The sequence below is a fragment of the Emys orbicularis genome, chromosome 16 (assembly GCF_028017835.1).
Source record: "Emys orbicularis isolate rEmyOrb1 chromosome 16, rEmyOrb1.hap1, whole genome shotgun sequence".
Taxonomy (NCBI): domain Eukaryota; kingdom Metazoa; phylum Chordata; order Testudines; family Emydidae; genus Emys; species Emys orbicularis.
In genome coordinates, this window is record NC_088698.1 from 26084091 (window position 1) to 26096080 (window position 11990).

At 42.0% G+C, this 11990-nt stretch overlaps 1 protein-coding gene across 2 annotated transcripts in view; it reads right to left on the reverse strand.

Moving 5' to 3' along the window:
- The window catches only part of HIP1R (huntingtin interacting protein 1 related), a 57502-nt gene extending 47073 nt beyond the window's left edge, over positions 1 to 10429 (reverse strand). For both annotated transcript variants that reach the window (XM_065417599.1, XM_065417600.1), the window contains exon 1: positions 10337 to 10429. In XM_065417599.1, coding sequence (XP_065273671.1) covers positions 10337 to 10429 — 93 coding nt within the window. The remainder of the gene's footprint in view (positions 1 to 10336) is intronic.
- Positions 10430 to 11990: the final 1561 nt, after the last annotated feature.

Here is an 11990-nt window from a genome sequence, read left to right on the forward strand (position 1 = left end):
AGAGGATTATGTTTGGCATTTTGATGAGTCAATCCTTGCTCTCCTTTTGACATGACATTACTAGGGACCTCGCATTTCCCAGGCCATCAATTCCCTGCTTATAAGTCCTCGCTACATAGATTTTGATTTAAAGTTGAACTGCTTGTGATGAGGCCACACTGACCACTTGGGAACCTATTGTCCACAGAACAGGTAGAACAGAGTGAGTAGCAGCACAAGCTACGTCACTGTCAATGTGCACCACCCTGGCTATGGAGAGACCACAGTAGTGAGAAGCGGAGTTCAGCTTCCAAAATCCACTCTGCCTTTGGTCTCTCTCTGCTGCCACCAGGATGCTAACTGGGATGTGGAACCTGACTCTTGGGAACATAAACACGCAAACCGTCTTGATGCAACTTACTAAGAAGGTGTCAGACTATAGCGAGCTTCAGATTGTACTGAGCTGATCTCGGCTTCAGTCCAAGGACCTGAGGTGAGAGGCTGTGTATTCTATTACTAATTCCCTGAGCCTTCCACTCTGTGGAGTGCTGTTGGGTTTTTTAAACTTACACGTAAGAGGCACAAAAACTGAAGCAGAAGGAGAATGTGAAGTCTATGTACAGACCTATAATGTCAATATTGATCTATTGTCCATGTGTTACATTTATTTTCCAGTCACTCAGGCTTATAACCGAAGTTATAAAGTTCAAAGCCCTGAATGAATTAAGATGCTTTAGAGAAAAGGGAAGAAATATTTGTAATGATTCAAAGGGACTGGAGACAAAAGCATTAAAAATGGAGGGCCAGACCCTCAGCTGGTAGAAAGAGGCAGTGTTGCCTAGTGGACAGAATACTGCACTGGGACTCAGGAGACCTGGGTTCTCTCTGAGCTCTGCTATTGGCCTGCTAGTGACTTTGGGTAAGACATGTTACCGCTCTGTGCCTCAGTTTCCCCATTTGTAAAATGGGAATAATACAGACTTGCTTTGAGATCTATAGAGGAAGCATGCTATATAAAAGCTAGGAATTAGTATTAATAAATTGTCATTATTAAATTTAAATCTCACTCAGTGTCTGATTTATCACAGCTGCGGATCTGGCCCTCCAACTTCACATGCCTGTCTATCTAGCGCTCTGACCCTGCATTGTTAGTTGGTGCTCATGTTCAGCCCAGATTCATCCTTTTGACTCTTCAGTCCCAGTTCTCCACTGGCCAGCAAATCATCAAATCTGGATGTACTGCCAATGCCCTTGTCAACGTCTAATTTCCATGGCAAGAGGCCATTACTCATTGAGCTGCCTTGGGAAAGTCATATTTGCAGGGATTGGAGGATGTCTTTGAAGTAGGTCAATTGGAATATTCACCTTGAAGAGTTCACACTCATGACCACCCAGTCCAAGACTCACCCTTCACTTTTTCTGAGGATTGTGGTAAAGACTGGCAATTCCTAGACTGATCTTCATTGGAAAAAACATCACGGGGTTGATAGGTGTTCAAATTCTGATTGCTCAACTCTTTAAGGGATCCCTTTATGCAATTTGAAAAAAAACAATGCTGAAGTCACTATATGACAGAGCAGACGGTACCCATTCTGGCATTTCTACAGCCAGTCAGGCTCTGACTGAGCCAGTATCGTATGGCATGCCAGACATAGTGACCCCATTTGTTTCTACTGAATTTAGACTTATTTTTTATGCCTATGAGTATAACCTTGCAATAGCTCTGAACGTTCTGAACTGCCTCCCATTCATTTGACTGGGATGTTAGCTCCATAGCTCGGTGGAGACAATTTAAATATGAATATGATTAACTCTTTCACTGCTGCTCATGTAACAAACTCCCGCTACTCTGGGATGGTGAATGGTACTTGGATAGAATGGGCCCCCAGGGGAAGCTACTCAGTCTGACAGAACAAGATGTACAGAGATTAAAGTGAGATTTGTTTGTAGCCCAAGTAGGAAATTATATGTGCCTGAATTTAGAGTATCGGGGGCTGTTTCATATCACTGAACCACTTACATAATTCCACACCCTCCCTTTTCAGTATCTCTAGCCTTATGGTGCAGAATATAGGAAAATTGGCTCTTCTGTTCCAGGCATATCCAAGATGCAACAGAGTCAGCAATGGCCCTCACAGTCTCTTGGTATCCTGTGTGCTCAGAGAAGACAGGGGCTGGGGGGAAATGCTCTAGTGACTTTGGACACAACTATACATCAAGTAACCTCAGAAGGAAGGTCTTGAGTTAAGGCACAGTGTAACCCACACACCTCCTGGGTATGGTATTCTGTCCCATCTAAGGGAGGGAGGGAGGGAGAAAGAGAGAGACTGACTGACTGACTGAATGAAGAGTTTGCTCTACAGTCTTAGCTAACAGCCAGCCAGTTGGCTTTTAGCTCATGCAGTAGAGGCTCATGCACTAAGCTCCACAGGTCACAGGTTCGATCCCACCTGCCGACGACTGGGGTCCGTGGGCGTTACAACAGCACTAGTCAAGACACCTGGGTTCTACTCCCAACTCTACCACAGATTGTGTGCGCGCCTCTGGGCAAAAAATCACCTCTATACCTCAGTTCCTCCAGCTGAGAAATGGGGAAAATAAATACCTGCTTCAGATATTTTTCATTCTTTAGTCTTTATAAAGCATTTGTGAGATACTTGGATGGCAGATGGTCTAGCAGGGCAAAGTAGGTTAAAATGATGTTATGGAAGAAAGAATAGCTAAGACCATTTCCGTGTCTTTCTTGAGCTGTAACCTGCACTCCAGTTCACTGAATACATAGTTCATTGGAGCCAGACCCACCTACCCTACCTATTTTTATTTCCAGAATCAGGACTTTTGATGAGTTATGAAGGGACAACAAGTGGCCAGATTTTTTCCCCATTATGCCAGACTATAGTCTCTTACTCAAAACCCTTATGTACCAATAGAGTGACTAAACCTCAGGATTACACAGTCCGATTGATGAAGACTGGTGTTTCACCCACTCTTTCATGTCAGACCACATTAATTACTACTAGATACTTCCACCCACTGCTCTTCTAACTGTTTTGCATGAGGCAGTGATGCTAAAGTGCCACCATCTTCCCCATGACAGAGGTGGAATCGAGTCTCCTGTATGATGGTGCATACTGTTTGCTGTAAGGCCACCTTGGGGGGTTATTTTTGGGAGCAGAACAGTGCACTGTATACCTTTTACAGTAATTGCCCCAAGGCTTGTCAAATTGGCCTAATCCCCAATGGCTGCTTAAAAGGATAAGTGTCCTACTAACATTTCCCCCCCTTTTAAACAAACCAAATGCAATATGAAAGTGATTCCAAGTGGAAATATACACATTGTGTTCTGGGCATCTGCCTGGTTCATTTGATCTTTGAATCTTCTAGTGGAGATGGTTATCTTTGAATGCGTAAGGAATGCAAAACCCAGCAGGATTTTATTCCCAACTATACTTTACAACTCCTGGGTTCTATGCCTGTATCTGTCATGGACTCACTAACACCTCCAGCATGTATGCTTATAGGGACACTGTCTGGGTAAATTCAGCCCCAAAATGTAGAGTTAGGGGACAACAAAATTTAAGACCAGTGTTCCTATTAAATCATGCTTAAATCATTCAAATGGAAATTTTATATAGGCACCCACACAGGCACACAAGTAACAAAACAAACAATGAAAAAGAGGATTATTCACATTTCTATAAATGATCTACATGGGGAAAGATAAGCCAGAGGGGCGTGGGGGCATGAAGCTACTGGTGATCAGAAACTGGACTGCAGTCATTCTGAAGCAATTTTCATACTATTCCACAATTTGGCTCCTAGATCCAAAGAGTGCTCCAGCATGGGGGGGAAGGGGTGCAGGAATCTCAATCCTGCAAGGTGTTGATGGTCCTTAACACCCACTGACTTTGAGAACAGGAGTTAAGAGCTCCCAGCATCGCAGGATCAGGCTGTAATACCCAAATGAAAGTGTGAGCACAGAATAAGGATTTCAAAGCTCTCCAATCACGTATTCCGACAATAGCCCTAGACAGTTCCACAAGGGTTACTGCCAAGAAAAGGTGCTGGCCAGTATATGTTTCTTGAATCCTTCGTACTCCTTGCTCCAATGGCTCCTGCCAACTTGTTCTACTAATTGAGTGTCCCTCACCTGGTACGGTGTGCCATACTCTACAGAAGGTTTCCTGCTTCTGAGCAGGCTTCCTCAATCACCCAGATCAGCCAGGAGCAGATGCCAAGGGCAAAGCGACACCATTCCAGAGGAAGTGACTCAAGAAGAGGTCGGGCTTATTCAGAGGCAGTCACGAGGCAATGTGGACAGACACTGCCCTGCTTTGCTCAATGGCGATTCTTGTTTGGGAATGGAATGTACAATCAGGCCTCCTTGTGACTGCATGTCAACAAGCATCACTTCCTTTGGGATGGTGTCATCTTCTGCCTTGGCATCTGCTCCCAGCTGGGCTGAGTGGATGAGGAAGTCTGTTTAGATGCATAAAGGTGACTATGTGAGGGGAACCGTTCCAGGTAAGGGATGCTTTATTTGGAAATAGAAACTACTTGTAATGCAAGGAGGAAATCCCTCTATGAGCCTTTGATACAACAGTTTTAGTTTCAGTCTCTTGGCTGAAGTGCCAACTCTTACAACAATATTCTTCAGTGAAGTACAACAGATCGCCTTAAGCAACCATACAGTAAAGATAGCAAAGTCACAAAGCTGTGATATATCAGAGAATAGTGCTCATTCTGCACTGGTATCAATTGGACCTCAATGTGATACTCTCTTATTGTCTTTGTATCAATCAAAGGGGCTGCTCTAATTAAATTTTAAAAATGCCCATCAATATAATTTACTACTACTTTGAAGGGTTTTTTAAGTTGATGTACATTTTTGAAACAAACAACAACTCAGTCATTGGAATCAGTGTTACATTAAAGGTGTCTTTGGGTGGTACAAATTAAAGAGGTCTGTTTCATACAAGGCATACCGTTATTAGCCAGTGACTTCAGGAACTCACCAAAATGTATTGAACTGATTCAGGCACCCGCCCCAGCTAGCCTAAGCACACAGTAATTTTTAGCACAGATACATTTAAAGGTGCACCTGCAACTTTAATAAAACCTCTCACTTCTATCTGGAGTGTTTGCAGCACTAATTATGTGAGCTGGATGAAATTTTTCTGCTAAAACTCCTCCCCCCGGATGATAAATGCAGATTTGGGTCGACAAACATTTTGTGAATTCAAGTAAATTTCGCTGAATTGTTTCAGTCAAATCCTAAAATAAAATCATAAAAAAATAAAGACTTTTTTCTGATTCAAAATGACTTATTTCAAAATTGCTTTCCATTTTATTTAAAAACACTTTTTAAAAAGCTCAACAAAACAAAATGTTTAATTTCAGGTTGAACAAATTGTTTAGTTTGATCTGAAACAAAATTATTTTTTTACTTTTCAATTTGCCAATTTTTTAAAATCATTTTAGGTTGAGCTAAAACAAGTTTTTTTTAATTTTTCAGAACGGCCCCCCCAACACACACACCAAAACCTAGTTATATGCACAGTGGTACTAGTGAAATCTTGCACTCTCCTATGAGGCTCATGAAACTGAAAGCTCTTGAGAGATATTTGTTTAAATTAAACCATCTAGTTTGCCGAGAGGAAATTTGGTCCCGGACAGATAAATGGCTGCATGATCAAGACTTCACTTAAAAAGAGGTCATCAATTTGAAATCTTCCCAATATAAAACAAAATGATTTACACTAGTTTTGGGCACTAACCTCTTGACAATATTTATGGGTTTGCAATTCTATTTTCCTATTTTAGAAAAAACTATCTCCCTCCTGTGGCTGTGTGAAAGACCCACACAGAGACTATGGGGAAAACTGATAGTAATTACACCCAAAGTGATAAATGCACAAAGCAAACTGAAAAAGTATGAAGAAATATTTCCTCTTTAGTCTCTTTTCAGTTGTTCAGAGGGGTTACTTATAACAATAGCAGGTAAATCTAACAAAGTAAGAACTTTGCTTCCAGTGCTATTCTAGTCATGTTGGTCCCAGGATAGACACACAAAGTGGGTGCCTCTCTCACCAACAGAAGTTGGTCCAATAAAATATATTACCTCACCCACCTTGTCTCTCTAAAGTAAGAACCTGTCAGATTTCTATACTGACTTGTCCAAAGGGAACCTGAACTGCAAGTTTGGTTCTCCCAACAAAAAGATAGCCTCAGTAAATGTCAGTTACGCTACAGAATGCACTTCAGGAAGGCATTAATCAGCTACCTGCCTTTCCCGGCACAGCTGGACAAACTGAAAAAGAGGAACAAAGCAGCAGTAAAGTCAGCAATTTTTCATACTGTTTGGTGGTGTTTACAAGGAAACTGAGACTGGGCCTGTTTTCATTCACTTTGTTCTAGCTAACCTGGATACTTATCTATGGCTCCCATTACTGTAGTGTGGGCATATTAGTTAGCCAGTGAGACAGGGCAACATGGAGTGAGATTCCTTCCCTCTGCAGAGAGAAAGAACTATCAGAACATCTGGGGCAACAGCTATGTGACAGGAGAAGTGATCAGGTGTTTGAATTAGCAGGTTGAGTTAAAGACTTGGTTCCCCACAGCAGGCCACAGGAGATGCCCTTTGTATTATTCCAAGAAGAAACTGATCAGCCCCTTTTGTCAGGAGAAAAGATGAGAAAGAAATGATCACTCGAGATATTCTTATAGTAGGGAGCGGAAGGGAAAATTTTCACGCACTAAACATTAGAACTGCCACAAGACATAACATTGTCTGTTTGTAGTATGATAGCAGTAGAAATTAGAGATGAAAAACTTGTTCAGTGCTATCCATTCCAAAAGAGCTCTGCTTTTTTCCATAGGGTTACCATATCAGAACAGAAAGATTTTCCTGAGCAACCGGCACTCCCATTCACAATGCTGCAGGCCACTATGCCTGTTATGTGAGATCACATAACATCTCTAGGGCAACTATAGCAGTCGCTTGCATGGAAGCTATCAGAAAAAAAAACATGTTTATTTCTAGCTGTCTTCTGGGTGAAGAAGTGTTTTGTCCTTTTAAAAGTCAATCATGTCTATTTTTATTCTTCCTTTTCTCTCTCCTCCATTTGTTTTGGCACCTGGAGTGAATCTGCTTCTATTACACTTTGCCAAATATAAATGTACTTAACTTTTCAATCCCAGAGTCCATCCTACACTAGGGTCATGAGTGTAACAGGCCCGGGTTTTTGTTTTTAGTCTATGCACAAGAACAGCCTGTGATCTACAGAAGATAATATGGGACCAGGACAAACACAAAGACTTTACTACCTCTATTTTAAAAAAGGTTATCACGACAAGACTTAAGTCATTTGAAGGGCAGCAAAGAACAGCGTGCAGCATGTTTACCTGGCCTGCACTCTGTGTTGATAGAGTACTTGTTCAGCATTCTTTGTTGCTGCTGTTCCTTTAACCTTCAGCAGCATCACTGAATTCCAAGACCCTCATGCCCATCGGCCTGGAGTTATAAAACTTTCTATTCAATAATTTGCCAATATTTGAAGTGTTTACACAGAAGATAACACTTGGAAAAAATCTTTTCTTAAGGGTTTATTATTGTTCTTTAGTGCAATCATTTAAAAGGGGATAGTCCTGCAGCATCAATCTCAGGCAATTAAAGAGCTAGAAACTTGATATTCAGGAATGCTGGGCACCCATTTGAAGTCAGTGAGATCTGCAGGTGCTTAGCACCTTTGGAGAGGAAAAAAAAAAAAAGCAGACCCCGTGTGCATATTTTACACACAGGTAAGAAAGAAGCAAAGAAAAAACTGTAAAACCAATTACTTCAGCAATTGTGTATCTGCTATGTCAGTGAACTCACAATATACAACTCTTGGATAAACTGGCTTGGACTTATTTTATCATGCCTTAGGTGCAGTATGTAACTTATTCACTGCCCCTCCTCCCAAACAACCAAATACACATGCATAGGAACTGCATGACTAAGTAGAAAAGACTCCACAATCTTGTGGGCCAAATTAGGAGATTATTCAATTTTGCTGCAAGGGGCCTGGGGAGGATAGCATTAATTGAGATCACATCTTTTTTCTGTTATTTCACATTATAATTGCTTGAATTTAAGTTCACTTGCTATTTGAGGAAGTGACCCAATACATCTAGTCAGCCATAGAAATATGGCTGCCTCATCATCAGTATGTCCTACAAAGAACTGAAATCAGACTTAATAAATAAAGCTATAAGCAGGAGCAGTATCCTCTCTATTCAGCCTCTCAAAATACACACAGTGAGGTCTACTTATTAGAAAATGCTTTATGAACATGAACAGAAAGGAGGTTCTTCCTTGTAACACCATGAGTCTATCTTTAAGCACACAGATATATATTACTTTTAAATATTTCTATGTATAATATATTAAACATACCCAGAAGTAGTAATTATTCTTTTATGTGTAAATGTTTGCAGAATCAAGATCTTAGTGTCAACACTTCTATACAAACCTAAAAACTTTCTAAAAATTGATCGTGTCAAAATTTATTTTGAAGATTCTTATTCTACAATATCTGTTCTAGAGTTCTCTGTTTCAGTTTAATGGAGAATCTATTTTATTTTTGCTTATACTTTCAGTATCTTAGCCAAATCTCAAATACCAATTTTGATTAGCCTATTTAGTGTATTATATTAGTAAACACCTGAATTAGAAATTACAGCTATTTAAAACTCCCTAAAGTTTTTAAATTGTGGAAAACTATGACTACATTATTCTTATTTTAAGCTTCATGCCAATTGACAATTCAGTTATCTTTTCCATGTGCAAATAAGAGAGTTAATTGCTTATGCCTCCTAAAAAAATGTAACACAGACTTTCAATTATGGAAGGGCTTGAACTCCAAATAAAATAATAATGAAATGAACAACCATCCCGCAAATCCTGTATTCTTAGGTCTCCTCTTTAAATATCTGTATTGTAGGTTATTTCGAAGCGTCTTTATACCATATGTTAACTCACAAAACTCAAGACCCACAGACATTTCTACACCTGACTTTTAAAATCGATTATAAAAGGTATACAGCACATGGAAAAGCCAAATTTTTCCATTTGCTAGAAAAACAGTCAAGTTCATTTTCAGAGAAACAGGTATACTAAAGAAAGTTAAAAATAATCCACATCACATATCTAAACAAAAGGGTGTATATTTTAATATACACATAACATTATCAGAGTCAATTACATGTGAAACCTTTCACCTCTCAGATTCCTAGATAATAATGGACCTGTTTTGCCAATGGAAAGAAAAACAGGTTTGCTCCTGCATCAGGCTTCTGTAACTATGTCAAACCGGATATACTAGGACAACTAGAAAGAGTACCGTCATTGCAACAAGTTTCTAAAAATAAAAATCTTATAGGCAGAGCAAAAAAGAAATGTAGCAAGCCTGATTCACTTTTATCTGTACAAAACAAACCAGCCTGATCTGATCTTTTGTAAGACCACTTCCTGACACCCACCCAAACACATACTACACCCTAGTCCAAAAAAGGAAAGAGCTGAGTTGGCAGCTGGCATGGCCACTGCATAACCTGATTGAAGGTGTCTGTGATTTAGACAGGCCACAGTTTCCTTGTTTATTACAGGAAGTGTAAACTGTATCGATGCAATCAACAGTGGGCATTTCACATCCAGATGTGTTTGCCTTTTTCCCCCCCCTTGGTCTTAAACTTAATTAATTTTATTCACGAAAATTAAAGAGCAAAGGTAGCCAAGCCAGAGATAAAATGCCTGAGCCAGGGATCACAAGTCCCCGGAGCTGTAAAGAGCCCAGGCCTGCCCTGGGAAGCAGTGGAGATCCCAGAAACCATTGACAGACAGACACACACCCCTTTTCTCTATGGGAGTCCAGCACAACTCAGTGAACACAAGCCCTTTATGTATTTACTTCCCCCAGCAAAATCCACTGACTGCTCAGCCCTCGCTGTGGTGTTCTCCGGCGTGACCCCGCTCCAGCCCCTTCCACAGCACAGACCCGGCTCCACCTTAAGCGCCCCCCCCCCCCCATTAGGTTTGCTAGGCACCGCTACCTGCGTTACCGACGCTGAGGCTTCCCCAAGCTGGAAACGAATTAGCGCGGGGAAACCGAATCAAAGAACAGCCCCCGCGCCCCAGAGATGCTCCTCTCACCCCGTCCCCCCAGCAGGCATGCTGCATGCTCCGCCCTCCCCGCTCGGCTACCATCGTGCTGTCCATCCCGCTGCCCCCCTAACTGTGCAGGGTGGATGCCGCTGCACACCTGCCCCGCTCCCCCTGCCATGCAGCACCCTCCTCCCGGTGCCGTCCCCTCCTTGCCTGGGTCTTGTCAAACTGCTCCCGCTCCGCCTCCAGGCTGTGCCCAGGCCGGCGGCTCAACACGCGGGCCGGCACGTTCTTGATGGTGTTCATGCTGCTGGCAGGGGAGCTCGCTGGGCGGCCGGGAGAAGCGGCGGCTCGCTCCGCTAAGGGCTGAGGCGCGGAACGTTCTGCTCCTGCAGCCGCGGCGGCCCGACCCTTAACCTAGCAACTGCTCGCATCCTGGCGAGAACCCAGCCAGGGAGCGCAAGGGCGCCCCCAGCGGGCAGCCCGGGCCACTGCTGGGGGCAGGAGCATCCACTCACAGGCGAGGGAATCCTCCCCACCCAGCTCCCGGCCAGCCACTCACAACCAGCAGCGGCTCCCCAGCAAAGCATTGTCTCTCTCACACTGTCTCCTTCTCTCCCTCCACCCACTGCAGCCCCTAGTCTAGTCTAGATTCTAGAATTACAGTAACAGGCGGGGTATGAAGTGAAGCATCTTTCTCTGCCCAACGCAAGGTAGTGGAAGACCCTGAAATGATACCAACGGCGAAAGGCTGAGAGGGGAAATCAATGCCTGTTCACAAGCTAGGATTGTTCGTATTTAATTACTCCTCTTCCCCAGTAGGGTAACACAGAGTTCCTAGGGAGACTGCAGTAACTGTTCTGATTGCTTTGGAGTGAATTATGCAATGAGGCCCAAATCCTGATCTACTTTAAATCAATGACAAACCTCCTTGACTTCAATAGAAGCAGGATTTGGGTCAGGAAGCAGGTTTCTAAACATTTAGCACTCCACCCTCAGTTGCATTCACTCATGTCAAATGGTTATGAAAACATAAGATAAGCATTAGTACTCCAACCCTGCCTTAGTCCATAGTACTCCCTGTTTATAGTAAAGCCACTTTTGTCTCTAGTTGTGTAACTCAAAAATAGCTAAAGTGATTTTATAAATACAATAGAATCCTCTTACTTGGAGCATACTGATGGACAGCTTACCACACTGATTACACCAAGAGATCATTTTAAGTCTGAAGGCTTTAACAAAATGTTGTAATGAATAAAAGTATATATGGTGCATTTCAACTTTGACACTTGTGCACAGAAGCCTGTCTACCACCAAACAGTACCTGAATCACCACTGAACAATTAATTGCAAATGCAGACAAAGAACATCTTGACCATTCCATTGTTTGTCCATCGCGTAAGATGAGGGCCACACTGGAAAAGCTTAAGAAGCCACTACTGTTTGATTTCAAACCTATCAAATTCTTTGGCTACTTTTGTACTTGTCCCTGTCTCTATATAAAAGGTACTAAATCACTTTTGTAGAGCATAGTAATGCATCATAGAACCTGTGGTTTGGTAAAAACCAAAATACCTTTACAGGCACACCTGTATAGATGTTGTTCTTTAACTGGATTTTTTCATTCTTTTTGAAAAATGTAAATCCTGCTGTACTATTCATTTGGATGTCATTTAGGATTCTTTGATGGTGTAAGCATCTATATAAACAATATAATTTATACTACTGTAGCATATAGAGCATGCAATCAGTGATCAAGGCCCCATTGTGATAGGCAGTGTACAAACATGTCATAAGAGAGAGTCCCTCTGCTAAAGAGTTTGATTAAAGACAACATGTAACAGGTATGTGAGGCAAACAAAAGGGT